This window comes from Oxyura jamaicensis, chromosome 12 (genome assembly GCF_011077185.1).
Source record: "Oxyura jamaicensis isolate SHBP4307 breed ruddy duck chromosome 12, BPBGC_Ojam_1.0, whole genome shotgun sequence".
Classification (NCBI taxonomy): Eukaryota; Metazoa; Chordata; class Aves; order Anseriformes; family Anatidae; genus Oxyura; species Oxyura jamaicensis.
The window spans coordinates 16,668,166-16,683,037 of record NC_048904.1 but is presented as its reverse complement, the minus strand read 5'-3'; the positions used below and the strand labels follow the sequence as shown (position 1 = coordinate 16,683,037).

General features: G+C 47.9%; 2 protein-coding genes across 2 annotated transcripts in view; one reads left to right on the top strand and one right to left on the bottom strand.

The window, feature by feature from the left end:
- LMOD3 (leiomodin 3) overlaps positions 1–2,816 on the top strand; it is a 4,735-nt gene extending 1,919 nt beyond the window's left edge. Inside the window, 2 exon segments of the mRNA XM_035337565.1 lie at positions 1–1,179; positions 2,287–2,816. The exon segment at positions 1–1,179 is cut by the window's left edge and continues 4 nt beyond it. Coding sequence (XP_035193456.1) covers positions 1–1,179; positions 2,287–2,313 — 1,206 coding nt within the window. The 3' untranslated portion in view covers positions 2,314–2,816.
- Positions 2,817–4,063: 1,247 nt separating this feature from the next.
- Positions 4,064–14,340, bottom strand: ARL6IP5 (ADP ribosylation factor like GTPase 6 interacting protein 5). Its single transcript, XM_035337564.1, has 3 exons — positions 14,078–14,340; positions 6,136–6,353; positions 4,064–5,798 (listed from the first exon to the last, which is right to left on the bottom strand). Exons 1-3 carry the CDS (start codon positions 14,251–14,253, stop codon positions 5,626–5,628), a joined length of 567 nt encoding a protein of 188 aa, XP_035193455.1. The 5' UTR covers positions 14,254–14,340; the 3' UTR covers positions 4,064–5,625.
- Positions 14,341–14,872: the final 532 nt, after the last annotated feature.

The following is a 14,872-nucleotide window of genomic DNA, read 5'->3' as shown; positions in this document are numbered from 1 at the left end:
GACAGTGAAGAGGAGGAGGAAGAGGAAGAAGAGGGTGATGAGAGTGAATCAGAAACAAAGGAAGCTTGCACCCAAGAAAACCATCACAGTGATCAGACAAGTGAGGAATCAGGTAGAGAATCAGGGGAAATCACAGGAAAGCCAGATGAAAATGAAAAGAAAATATCCAAATTAAGCATCCCTAAGAAGTTAGCGCTGGATACCAGCTTCATGAAGCTAAGTGCCAGGCCCTCAGGAAACCAAACCAACTTAGAAGAGAGCTTGGAGAAAGTCCGAAAAAACAATCCGGACATGAAGGAGCTCAACCTGAACAACATAGAAAACATCCCCAAAGAAATGCTGATAGACTTTGTCAACGCGATGAAAAAGAATAAGAACATAAAAACGTTCAGCTTGGCCAACGTGGGGGCCGACGACAACGTCGCCTTCGCGCTGGCCAACATGCTGCGCGAGAACAGGAGCATCACCACGCTCAACATCGACTCCAACTTTATCTCTGGCAAAGGCGTCGTGGCCATCATGAGGTGCCTGCAGTACAACGAGACGCTGACGGAGCTCCGCTTCCACAACCAGAGGAGCATGCTGGGCCACCAGGCCGAGATGGAAATCGCCAGGCTGCTGAAAGCCAACGCCACCCTCCTGAAGATGGGCTACCACTTCGAGCTGCCGGGGCCCAGGATGGTGGTGACCAACCTGCTGAGCAGGAACCTGGACAAGCAGAGGCAGAAGAGGCAGGAGGAGCAGAGGCAGCAGCAGAGGAAAGAGCAGAGGGAGCTGATAGCCATGCTGGAAAATGGACTAGGCTTGCCGCCTGGGATGTGGGAAATGCTGGGGGGACCGCTGCCCGAGCCCAGCATGCGCGAAGCCCCCCCGGCACCCAAGCCCCCCATGCCCCCCTCCATGCCCCGGAGCCGAGGGAAGGAGAGCGCAAGGCCAGAGGCCCCTGAGGAGCCGCATGGAGCCGAGCCCGTCAGCTTCAGGGTGGTCAAGCTGAAGAAGGTGCAGCGCAAGCCCGCCGTGCCCGAGTACGTGGAGCCCACCGAGAAAACCAACCTCAAAGACGTGATCAAAACGCTGAAGCCAATCCCCAGGAGACGGCCACCTCCCCTCGTCGAAATAACGCCGAGGGATCAGCTGCTGAACGACATCCGCCAGAGCAACGTCGCTTATCTCAAACCGGTGAGCGTTTAGCCATGGGGGGGTCTTAGCAACGCACCCCCAGGAGATGTGCAGCTGGATTTTGGCATCGTGCTGCCGTCCCTGGGGGCAGGGGTTGGTTGTGATGGGCTTTGTACGGAGGAAGGGCAGCATCTGCTGGAGATGCCACCGCGCTCTCACATTTTGCTTGCCCCATCGTAGGGCAGACATACAAATAAACACAGAAAGAAAACGGAAATGTCAACGATAGTGTGGGATTTTAACCTCTTGTTCCACAGCCGTAGAGTTAAAAGAGGAAATTCAGTCGGGGTAAACAAAGGGGCATTGGGTACAGCTCCAGGCCCACCTTTGGCTGGCTGCTTTCAGCAAAATTGAGCTTTGGTGTGTGTGTGGGGGGGGATTCAAAGTTTTTAAGTTATTTTCTTCCTATAAGCAATCCTTTCTAGCAGTGATGCTGCAGTGACCCTTCTACAGCATTTTTCCATGCCTGAGCCTCTGCCTTGCTTTTTGAAGCCTAGCAGCAGGGTGGGTGGAAGGTGTTTTTTCTTGAGTGCCTAAATGTGTAACACATTTTTACAGCTGTGTAAAAGCATTTCAGATAAACAGATAAATACTGATTTTCTGCAAACGGCACAGATTTTCTGTTGTTGTTGCTCTAACCACCAGTTTTTGGGTGTCTCAGGTCACCAAGAAAGAGGAAACAATGAAGACCTATGCTGATTTTCATTTATTTATTTAGATCCACCTGGCATCAGGCCAAGTGGGTTGGATTTGGGCGTTAGGGTTTTAATCTCATCTTCCTGTGTGATTTTGTAAATGCTTTTTTTTTTTTTTTTTTTTTTTGGCCTTGATATCCGCAGCCTCAGGAGGTTTTACTGCCTGAGCCAATCTGGTCTCCGTGGGGAGGCTCACTGCCTGCAGAGGGGTTTACTGGGCGTTAAGCATTGCAGACAGCAAGTGAGGAACTACAAACAAAACCTAATTCCTGACCAGATCCCCCCAGTGCTCTTAGCTGTTGCAGTTTTGATCCTTTCATAGTTTTTGAGGGATTGTAGGTTTATGTTAAACTAGTTTGGGAAATAGGACTGAGAAATTCCCTCCTAATATTTCTTTATTGTCCTTGTCCAGGTGCCATTACCGAAGCAGCTGGAGTGAGACCAGACTGACCCAAAGAAAACAACTTGGAATAAAGACTAGTCCAGTTTTGCTTACAATTGTTTCAGCAGAAGTTTTCTGCAGAACCCAGGTGGTGTATGTGAACGACTCTTTGGGAACAAAGATATGCACTTTTCTAAGAGTGATGAAAAAGGCTGGCATGGGAAAAATCCATGCTAAGGTTTTCCATCAGGTATCAAATGATCCCGGTGCCATCTGCCTGCCAAATGGATTCAAGGCTCCAGTTTGTTGTGGGAGGATTTTCTCAGAGACATCAATAACCTTAAGTCTTTCTAGTTTTTCAGTAAACTGTTTTGCTTCCATGTTGTCCTTCTGCTGTCAGATTCTGCAGGAACATGCTGTGCTTTAGCTTATCTTTCTTTTCACACACATCCTCCTCGATTATTCTCTTGTCCATGAGAAATGCATTTGGTTTCCATGTATACAGCTTTATTTTTTAGGCTAAGGAAATGGAAATGAAATAAAAGCTCTATCCATAAGAAGTGTGCAGCACTTCCGTGGCTAACAAGCAGAACAGAAAGGTTGCTCTGGTGCATCCAATACCTCTGCGTGATGGTTTCAGGCTGGTGCATGTCAGAATGGTTTAGTTGGTTTTGTACCTGATGTACATGTAAATGACAATGCCACGCGCTGCTTCGAGAACTGTAATCTTCACTCCCCGTGACTGCCTGTAGCTCAACAGTGCTCTGGCAGCTGAATCCCAGTCCCACCCCACAGATATTATTACAGCCCTTTGGAATCGCTCATGTTCAGGACCTCTTTGAATCCAAGGTAGTCTCCACTGGCATTAGGTCAAGTTTTCTTTTCTCCTTGTCCTTTTTGCATCTTTCAGCTGATCTCTTTCAAATCTGTCTTCTTCCAAATTTGTAATGTGTCTCAGCTGTACTTCTGTCTCCAACTGTAATGTCCCACGGCCAGGAAATCTGCTTAATTTATAATTTAAGACATACTAAGCAATTTTTAAGCAGTACAGAAGGGGAAGAGAAAGCTGCTTCTGGACAGCAGAGGCATAGAAAAGGAAGTAACATTTTCATTGCACGTGTTTTTGGCATTCCCTCTTTTTGTAAAGGCCGGGAAGGGGGAACAGGCCCCTGCTGCCCTTGAGAAGCAGGTCCTCAAACGAAGCACTACTGGTGCTTCAGCCAGGAACAGCCCAAGCAGCAGTGCAGAGCTGACACGTATTATGAAGGTAGTTACATCAGGACTTGCGGTCCTGCTCTGATACGTGTACCCCCACTGTGCAGGCTCCTAAGGGATCACAGGAGGGAGGCAGCCAGATTCAGAGACCCCGGAACTCACCTGACTGCAGCAGAGCTGCCTTCCCAGTGCTGCTCAGGGCACAGCTCTGCATAATTGTAGAAGCAGGCAGAAATCCCTCCCAGATAATTAGGAGAAACGTAAAATTGCAATTAAGAAGAGTTATATAAGAGACTGAAGCAATGCAAACAAGCGCTTACATACGTCACTTCTGCAGCCTAGCAAGGATGAGGAAGGCTGCACCGTTGCTGCAGTTCACATGCAGCTCCCTTGTGCCTCAGCAACACTGATACGGAGGCAGAGCAACCAAACCCAGCCGTTCGTTACCAGCACAGGCTGACGGCACGAGCTGCAGGGAGACACCAGAGCTCCCACCACCACCCTGGGGAGGTCACGAGTCGTGGGAACAACCACAGCCACAAGCCTAAGGTCAGAGTCACGCTTCCCAACCTGAAATAAATGCACTCAACAGTCACCATTAGAGTTTATTTTTCTTTGTAAATGTGCAGTTTTTAAAATTCTACAGTAATGATGAAGTCATAGGCTACTACCTTTAAGTGTGGAAACAGTTTTCAAAAACAAAGACCATGCGCTACAAGTGAGGAACAGGCCATCGACTCTTCAGCTGGAATTATTTTCAATAAATACTGATCACTTTAACACTTAAATGGAATGACATGTTCGGATTTCTACACAGCTCACTATGAAAACAGCATGGTAAGTTACATAAAAGCTTCAACTTCAAGGATGTTTGCTTGATTATGTAATTATTAGAAAAAGAGAAATGCAAGAATACTCGAAATGGAGTGTCACCTGGACAACTTTTTCCCCCTTATATTTTGTAAGCTCCTACTAGCAAGACAATCCCATCAGAGCTGGCAGTTTGGTTAAAATACATATAAAAGAATCCCACACACCACTTTAAGGAGTTGTTACAGGCAAGGATCTTGATGAATTTGGAATGGGTCTTCAATAATTGTATCCTGACATTTATTGCTTGTATTTGTAAACCTGAAATCCAGTTTATTCCTTTGAAGAGTGTTAGGACTAGAGTGAGCGAGATGCATGTTTTACTTGTATCTTTGCATTCTGGTTAAGAAGAAAAAGAACCACGCACAAAAACACACATCCACCTTCATCTACAAAACAGCCTATACAGAATAAAGCAGAACAAGGTAAGTCCTAAAGTAGCAGTGTTTAAAAACATCAGCAGGGGTAGAAACCTAGCTCGTCTAGCTTATCCACAAGCTTTTTTCCTCCCGTGCTTGTTCAGGTGTTACGTGAGGAAGTTCTGTCTCTCGTGCAGGGAAGAGCAGTTTCAGGGGGTAACAGAATCAGGATTTCAGGAAAAACAAAGGTGTGGTTTACTGGAACTGAGAGGCACAGTGCCACACATATTCTCCATGCTTAGATCTATTTTGACTGTTTCCCAGCTACCAAAGGAGGAATGTGAGGTGAGGACAGGAACCCATATTGGTTACAAGTATTGCACAGTTTTTACTGCTTGCTGGTTAAGCTAGCTGTCTGATCTCAATACAGACCCCTGGAGTTAGGGGGTTTGAGGATTCAAGAGTACCTGTGTTTGATAGGTTCCAGCTCACCTTGAACACTGCCAGCCTGAAGGTGCTACACCCCAAACCAAACTGGCTGGACAGCCACCTTGTAGAACAGAGATGAAAGGGGTGTTACTCTTACTAACAAATGTGCTACAAGACAGTTTGTCTGAGAGACTGCATTCCAGAGGTTTCCATCTCTTCCCCTTCTAGCCTCCAGAAGAAGAGACAAGCAAACGCGTCTAAGTTGGGATGTATTTCTGTAAACACCCAAACATTTTGCTATACAATAGAAAAAAAGTTACTCTTCTTATATTCTCAGAGGAGCCCTGAATACCTTGGAATACCTGTATCCTGCAACTATTAATCTGTATGTACCACATGTGCATTTCTTGTTTTGTACACAAACTGAAAGCAAGCTCGAACAATAGTAAATAGCAATTACACTCCTGCAGCAGGCAAATCGCCGCATTGCAGTTGCTTACTCCTTTGCTTTCGATATGTAGTCAGCCAGTTTGTTGATACTATCCTCCTGCTGTTCTAGGGCATCCAGTATGATGCCCATCGGGGTCTTCTTCAAACCTATTCCTTCCATTTTGTTCTCCAGCTTGTTCTTTATGTTCCGGAGCCTCAGGGAAGCATGGACAAACATCACTGCATAACAGACACACGCTTATTAATTGGGCATGCCCAATGAAAGCATAATTCCTGCAGCATCCATCTTAAGACACACCCCAAAGCAGTGACATCACTGGAAGATGATGTCTAAATGACTGGTTAAGTAACCAGCAAGTACCCATTCAGTAATAATAACACTGAAGATAGCTTGTACTGTTTTGTGTCCCCTTCCCCCCACCCTCGAGTTTGTTTTGGGACAATTTAAATAAAGAGATTTAAAGCCACGGGCCACTTTAGACTTTGCAGGCTTATTTGAGAAAGCTCAGTTCAGCCCCCCCCCACCCTCAGCTTGGAGAATAGCAGAAATACTTACAGAGGAGAGGAAGAGTGATCCCGAACATGAACACCATGACGTCTCCCAGATAGGAGATCAAGAAGTAGCTCGACAGCATAATGACTATTACAAAGGTGGTTGGGTACTGCTTCTTCATCCTGCGGAGTATGTCCTTGTTGTGTGACACCCACACAAACCCCATGAACACCAGGACCACCACAGTGCCACCAATAAGCATATTCAGGGGACTCAGAAATCTGGAAAAAAGAGAGAATGAAAAAAAAAGCTTGAAGTATCTTGTTTCAGAGCCTTCCGGTCTTGTGCTCACAGAGCACGCATCCAGCTCACTGTTAACTTTGTTGCTGGGCAGGTAAGGCATTAAAAGTCGGTTGGTCTTACAAAACTTTTATCAACCTATGTTTTTTTTTTACAGAGAAGCTAGTAACACAAGTGCAACTGAGCAGACAAGCTGTAGCCATGAATTAGCATAGGCAGATGGCCTTTGTGTTCTCTTCCGGAGCATAGCTGAGGATAATGAGAGTGTCTGCAGCATCTCGTTACTAGAGGCACTCACCACCTACCAACCTTCTGCCCAGGTTTACAGGAGGTGGAAGGTAGAGGGGGATGCTGAGTACGGGAAGTTACTTCTGTTGTGGTGGTTGTTGTTTATGCCTTCAATACTTACCAAATTTGCACATGGCGCTCATGTCAAAACTAGGACCTGGACGTAACCTAATGGCAATTCACTACGACAAGAAAGGAATGAATGCCATTCTCTGCCCAGCCACCTAGATTGGCTGTTTTCTCAGGGCAAAGTACTAGTTACAGCCAAACTACACCAGACCTTTGAAAATACCCTGATATTGACACAAACTGTTATACTAATTCCCTTGCCGAGCAAATGCTAGATTCTGAGGTAAGTTCATACTAAACTGAAGATGGGTTGTGTGGGTGGGTGGCAGGAAGGAAGGTTTTCCCCAGCGGGTATTACTCCAGAGAATACAGAATTAACACAAGTGTTAGAAGCTAGGCTTTCAACCGATCATTTCTGTCTGGAATTTACACCTCACTATTCTGCTTACTTATTTCTGAATAAACTCTCCCAATGGTTTATACCCAACTGAGATGATTTATGAACCTCCAGTGGAGCTCACCACCACCAGCACAATGGATGGAAGCCCCATCCCAGGCAGACATGCCCAAGAGTCAGGAGGAACTGGAGCATGGGATAAGGGTCTCGCAGGAAGAAGAGCCAGGCCTGGCACACGGGCTGCTGCTGAGGTTTGTGTTGTGTTATTGTTACCAGTTACCAAGCAAGCCAAGCCACCAAGTGGCTCAGCTTTGGACTATAAACAGCAAGCCCCTTTTTTGGAACAGGGTGAGCCCATCGCCTGCTCGCACCACTTTACCAAGTATTTAGAGGTTGCTTTGTCCTCAGCTTTCACCGATGACTTTGCCCAGCACGTCTCTGTATTTGCACAAGAGCCAGGCTACGTTTCACTTCTCTAGCAGTAAGCGGTGTGATTTCAGGTGCACTCTGATTCACTTGTACGTTCACAGACCTAACTGCACAGCAACTGAGCGCTCTGAGCTGCTCCAACTGACAGCAGCATAGCACTGCCCTGATAAAGCCAGAGGCAGGGAGGATTTTATCCTGTACTCTTTGCTATTCCAAAGCTCATGGGCACGCTGACTCACCGCTCCACCCCGCTGCTGAGGAGGATGCTCTGGTTTGTGGTCTGTGCTTCACATCCGGCACAAGCAGAAACAATCTCTCGCTGGCATGCCAACACCGTACCTGCGGTGCCAGAGAGCGTTTCCCCAGAGAAGGAAGAAGCCCCAGGAGTTACTTCAGAATACAGCCTGGCTCCAATTCTGTGAGGCAATTGTGCCAACAGGAGACAGGACAACTGGATGGAAAGAGATTAAAATTCAGACTAGTTCCCCACCTGCTTCTGCTACTCACGCTGCAGAGCCAGCACGGCTTTTTGGAAACGGTGATAGGGCAGCCCTGCTTCTTGCATCTGAGTCACTCTCTGCAGCCAGCCAGATTATATTTAGCTCTGAATTGTCACTCCTGAATTTCCAGACTGGAAAAAGTGAGCAGTACTGCTCTGGAAAGAAATGGGTTTCATCTGCGTTCCCTTATAGCTGGAGAAGGAGGGTGGCTCACGCCGGGACCACACCAGTGCCCTGTTTATGCACACGCTGCCGGACAGAGCAGATTTTTAAAGCAGAACTCACCTCCACATCACGACTGGTTTAGAGCAGAAATGGCCAGACTTACTCAGATGGCTCACAGCAGCTATTTGTTTTGCTCCCAGAAATCTACTGACGAGATAATGCTGGAAGGAGCAAAAGGCTAGGCAGGGCTCCATGCTACCTGGTGTCTGGTAAATGCTGGCAGAGCTTTAGCTTCCCTACCCTTCCCTTCGCTTTCTTTACAACTTCAGAAACTGGTGATAAAGAGCAATCCATCCGTGATTACAAGGAGAAGATCAAAGAAAGATTCCCCTCCATGCTTCTTTCTGGTGTTACACAGGTTCCGTATTACTGACTAGCCACAACAAAAACACATTCAAAAGATCCCATTTTCCTGGGGAAAGTTAATTGAATTACATGTTTTCTCAAGTGGGCTGCATTCCAGTGCGTACAAGGAATCAGGGAACAGAAGTATCAAATGAAGTCATTCAGAGCCACAGGAAAACAGATGGGGATAGCAGTTGCCACTAAAAACTGGTATTCAGATTATCAGCCATGTGTCCGCGGACTTGGATACTGCTGATTACAGGGCTGGATAAGGTGTCACACGCCAAGCTCCCCTTTACTGCTTGAACCCCCCACAGCATAATTCACAGTGCTACCTAAAATTCTCCCAGAAATTCATACATAGGCACTTCTGCTCCAGCACCAGCATTTTTCAGGGAGGCAGATCTCCATTATCCCGTTTCACTCAGATCTGCTGGCACGCTCCTCGCACTGCCACAATAGCTTAAGACTAAAAAGGAAAAACGTTATTTTAGAACATGTATCCGGGGAAAAAGAAAACTGCCTAACAGCCCTGGAAGTCACCTTAGAGCTGAACCACCAGCACGGATATTGGCCTTATTTATATAAAGACCAGAACACGATATGCCAAATTCATGGTCAGGCAAGAAGGCTGGAAGTCTTTCAAAGCTGCTGAGACAAGGTAAGTGCCCAGCCCTTAAGCATGTTACAAGATACTTTCTAAATATAATTCCCTTAAGGAGGGATTTATAAGGCCTCTCAGACACTTAAAAATGTAATGCACGGAACTGTGAGCATGTCAGTGTTTTGGCAACTTGATTTTGGGCTGCTCAGATGACTTGGGGACGACAAACTTTTGGGGCTGGGAAAAGAAACTGCTCCTTCTGACTGCCCTGAAAGGAGTCCGTATGGCAGGACTGAACATTTGGGGGTGCAAATAGCCTTAGAGCTCAGAGCCCTAACGGGATGCTCTACTGCATTGCTCTCTGCAGTAGACAAGATACGTCCCTGGGAGGATGCTGCAGCCTCCGACACCGCTGGGACAAACTGGCAAAGAAAAGCTGTCATTTAGATTTAGTGCCAGTAGCATCTCAAGGCGACAGCAAGTACCTGAGGTTGTGTTCCTCTTGCCCTTCAGAGACCAGGCAGGCCACCACATCTGTCTCAATACAAAGTAAAAATACGGGAGGAAATAAAAGAATAAATAGAAGAAACTTGCTGTCTGCCCCGGGCTGCAGGGTCACAGGCACTGCCCTGTGCCAAGTGCGGCCGTGGGACACGTTGTGTTTGTCCAAGTGGTATCAGAAGACGGCACAGGTGCCGCCAGCTGGGGCTGCAATGCTGTGGGAGGAAGTACTGGTAACTACACACTTACTTCTCAAAGCAACAACAAAACAAAACAGATTAAGGTGAGTGGTGTTTTTTTAAAAAAAATGCATTCATATTTCTAGACTCTGTGCTACATCTGTCACAAAGCAGGTTATACTCCCACAGAGCTGCAGGAAGTCCAACGAGCTCTGCCTTCAGTGACTTATGACGTTACCTGGTCTTGCTGCGTTACTTCACACCTGCAGGCTGCTGCACAGCCCCGCAGCAGGAGAGCTAACCACCTACTCGGAGAATTTACAGCTCCCGTGTAGGGAAAAAGAGGAGGGTAAGACTCATCCTCTGAGCACAGCAGCACGAGCCCAGAAGTAGGACAGGCCACATAAAAAGAGAAAGCAAGCAAGCGCCTTCCTTGAGTCATCTCCCCTTCAGAGGGCTGTCTCAGGGTGATTACTCAGCAGTTGCTGTCACATCTGTCTCTTCTGCACGTGAGCAGGCAAATCTGGGCAAAGGCACTGAGCTGGACACTTCCAATCACCAAGAACAACGTCTCTTAGAGCAGCACAGCTGGGTCATTACAGCACATAAACACAAAAATTCCCTTTTAGGAGGGCTGGTGCCTCACCACATTCCACGAGGGACAGGTGAGCACAGTTATCTGCTTCCTTCCTCGTTTGTGCTCATTCAAACAACGCTACAAGAGACAGCAGGTTCCGCTTCCCCTCACCCCCCATTTCTGGCTGCAGTGAGGTCACGTAGCTGCAAGGAGAGGTAGCACCTATGAGGACAAACAACGTGCTGTCCTCTGACGTGTCACTAACACGTCTGGTACTGCCAGGTGAGAGCCCGCAGCAGGCACGTGTTTAGCAATGCTTCTGTACTCGCTGCTTCTCCCTTACGTTGCTTTGAGAACAGGAGTGGAGCCCTTTCCTCAGAATGGTGAGATCTTTATGAAATTATGTGGTATCATTATGCAATGTATGTCTTCGAGCTGCGTGCGTTGTGCACTGCTCCTAATCTTTCATCAGGCATTAGACACGAAGCACTCTGCTGCTCTGGAGCCTGTTCTGGCGAGGGAATTACACCAAGCCAGCTAATGCAGTGGCATTGGGTAGAATGAAATTTTTTTAAAAAAGTTAAAAATAAAAAAAGACACCCACACTCGTTCAGTGCTAGGGGTTGTACAGATGGCCAGTGGATGTGTTAGAGATAAGTGGGCAAAGGAAAGCTACATCCAACTTCAAGCTGCGGGGAAAAAATTCTGCCAAAGGACAACAAAGACTCCTAGTTGAAGCACTCTGAAATGCATTGCACTTCTTAACGCTATCACTGAGACACTGGGTTTTGGCAAGTACAAGGCAACAGAAGCCTAAAAGTAACAACCTTCATTTAAGTTGTTAGTTTGAACAGCAAGACAGAGAAGCCTTGTCAGAGTAGCTGAAAGCCCGGACAAATGGCACTTATTTAGCAGAAGGATTGTTTGGGGGAGAGCTGCAGGCTGCTGTGGGAGGCACTGCTCTTAGTAAGTATCTGCAGCACTCACAGTAACAGGGCCCTGGCTCAGAGCAAAAAGGGCAGTCATCACCCAGGTCCTATGCAACTCGGAGAAGGGCACAATTTGATTTAGCAATGATCTTGGTTTTTATCAGCAGCGGAGTTCCAGGAAAGAATTAAAAAAGAGCATCCTAGTCTGGATTGACTCATAAAGGAGTTTGCAGGGCAAGGAGTAAGGGGAAGAGGAACTGTTGCTGCCACCAGCCTGTATCAGTAGAGTGGCAGTCATTCAATACTTTCAGTTTCTTGTTTATAGATTTAATAGTTTCTGCTTAGAATAAGCAGAAATAATAGTTTTCTGCTGGGGGCTGAAAGCAAAATTTAGCTGCAAAGCACAGAACATCATTTACATGTAACAGTAGCCATCAGAAGGCAAAGGGAGGGGAAAAGGCAGGGCAATGATGCAGCAGAGGTCATTACAATTCCACTGCACTCACGGTAAGGTTATTCCATACCTTGCAGAGAGATGGAGATAGCGAAAGGTTGCAGAGGTCAATGTTGTTGTACAGCAGGCTGTAAATTAAGCCACGGCAATAAACTCTGCACTTAAAGTATAATGAAAGCTCTAGGTACAAGTTCCATCTCAGCCCAGCATTGCCACAGCTACCAAGCTACTACAACAGCCCAAAATATGATCTTTGTATCACCTGCCTGTCTGTATAATTAGATGGTTTAAGAACAGGTAGAGTTGGTCATGGGGTAAGTTCAGTGGTGATCACAAAGACCACTGCATGAGCAGTTCCAGTAATCCTGCCCCTAGGCCTGTATGCAGTCCTGGAGTTCCTAAAAAGCCACGATTAATCACTTATCTCAGTTATCGCTCAGGAATTCCTGCCCATTACAGAACGAAGCGCAAGGCCGCAGCTTAGTCATCAATGTAAATTTAATCAGGAGAACTTTCTTTGCCTTTCTCCCAAAGCTACAGCCTGGCCAAGTGAAAAATCTTTTCTTAAAAAGAAACGGGTAGCTTTTCTTTATTGAAGGGTTAGCCTGTTCCTGTTAGTCTCCTGTCCTTTTCCTTCAGCGTTAGAAGAATCAGGTTTGTCATATACCAAAGGCTCTAAGATGCACAATAAAAAAATTCACTGCAGGTGTTTCTTGTCCACAAATTTCAGCTCAGCAGGTCACTGCTCAATATGAAGACGTTAGAATTGCAGTTTTCAGTTTTGGTATTAATCTCTACCTTGTGTGGCTCCATTCTTCCTCCTCCCACAGCAGACCAGTAAGAAGTAAGTGGGAGATATATCACCATCCTTGATCTGATAAGAAGGGATCAGAGTGCAAAAGGAGGAAGGAATTTAGGAGATGGAGTAAAGTTGCTGCTGTTCCAGCCCTTCAGCCAGGGATAAAGAAGCTAGTTACAGTTTTTTCTCCTACTTTTTTGGGGAGAAGAGTTGTCCCCCTGCCTTCCACGGCTCCTTTCATTTATCTAACTGGCTACAGCACTGCACTGGTAAACAGAGGCAGATGAACACTGAAGTTTAGTCCGAGGTGGGCAAGATGTCTGTAAGTCTCTTTTTACTGGTCTAATAATCCACCGAATTGACTGCAACGTATCTCCCCCGAAATTAAGAAGAAAGTCTACACCATTATGCCAAGCTGTTAGACACAGCAAAAAGAAAAAGCAGGGTTCTCAGCCCCTCCTGTCACAGGCCCACACTCCCTGAAACCCAGGGACTCTTCACTGACTCAGATGCTGGGTCAAGAGCTTCAGGTGCAGAACAGGAATGGATTTAGGGGAGGAATTTAAGCCTCTGCGATATATAAGATAAGATACGCTTCTGCCAAAAGCACTTTGGCCTAGTGGTCAGGCAACCCTCCAATTTAAGCATTTGAGCATTGTTTGTAGAGGAGTGTTGGAAATGTATTCCGGTTTCTATATTAAAAGCTTAATCATCACAGCTGCAACTGCTGCAACTGCTGCAACTCGTGATGAAGAGCTTTCTGGTCTTAGAGCAATACTTAACCAACAGTCACAGGCCTATATTCAAGGGGTGGTTAGGAGGTTATTTCCCAACTCCCCTTAGGGATGCTGGGCTGGACAAGAGCATGGTCCTGCCTTCAAGGTCTCAGTCTCACCCCGAAATGAAAGAGATGGGCATCCTACTTATTTTATATCAGGGGCTTTTCACTATGCAGTAGCTCAGAAATAAGAGCAGCTTGTTCTGCCTGCTGGACATAAGCTCTAAACTATAGCAGCAAGCAGAATCCATCCTTTTCTTCTTAATTCAAAGCGAAGTTTATCTCAGCAGTACGGCGGCACCGGGCAGGTTTAGCCAGGCAGTGCCGATCCCTGCGGAGGCCGCGCTGACATCCAGCACCAACCCATGGCTGCTCCGACACCCCAAAAGCAGCCGGGTGCTCCTGCAGAAGGTGCTGAGCGGTCTGCGGAGGGGGGGGGGGATACAAGGCAGCTCCCTGACTCGCTAGACAGCCACAGGAGGAGTTAAAAAAAAAAAAATAAATCAGAAACCTTACGCAGCAAGCAAGCCCAAATCAAACCCACCGCCTCACCCAGCCCGGGGGGGCTGTCCCGGGGCTCAGCGACCCCGCTCCCCGCTCCCCGCCCCCCGGTCCCCGCCCGCGCACCGACCCCACGATGGCGACGACGGCGGCGGCCACCATCAGGTAGTTGGTCTGGTAGTAGAGCAGGTTGCTGACCACTCGGTTGTTCCATTTCGAGATGTCCTTGAAGTCGGGCCGGGCGAAGCGGTCCGAGCCGGGGAAGAAATCGTCCCAGGCCCGCAGCGGCGCCACCTGCACCTCCATGGCCGCCGCCACCGCCTCCGCCGCGCAGGCCTGAGGGAGCCGCGGCACCGCCCCGGGGCGGCTCCGGGACCACGGGGGGAGCTCGCCCGGCCCCGGTGCTGCCCGGCCCCGCTACTGCCCGGTTCCGCCCGGCCCCGGTTCGGGAAGGAGCCAGGGGGAGGCAGCGAGGCCCAGGGAGGAATCCCGTCTGCTGCAGCTCCTCGAAGGTCCGCCCCGGTTATGCGTTGGATTCTGGGTTCTTTGTTTATGAGATGAAATGTGGGTGAAACGCGCACGGCCAGCTCGCATCCTGCACAACAGAGGGGATGCTGATGTGGCTGCCCCAGCTCGCGGGGCAGCGGTGTGGTTGTGTCCTGAATCCCCCCACCAAGGAGGCTGGTGTCAGCAGCTGTGGTGATTCCAACTGCAATAGTTTAACTAGAAACATTTTTCAGTCTGTCTGCACTTCGTTGTCTGTGGCTTGAGCACACCTGTGCTGGTGGCCCCCAGGACGCTGTGTGCGCGTTGTCACCGTGCTGGGCAGTGAAGTCCTGCTCTGGATGGAGACCAGCAATGAACCAGGTGTGACCGTAACACCTGAGGTCTGTGGCAGCCTCTCACATCTCCATCTACACAGCGT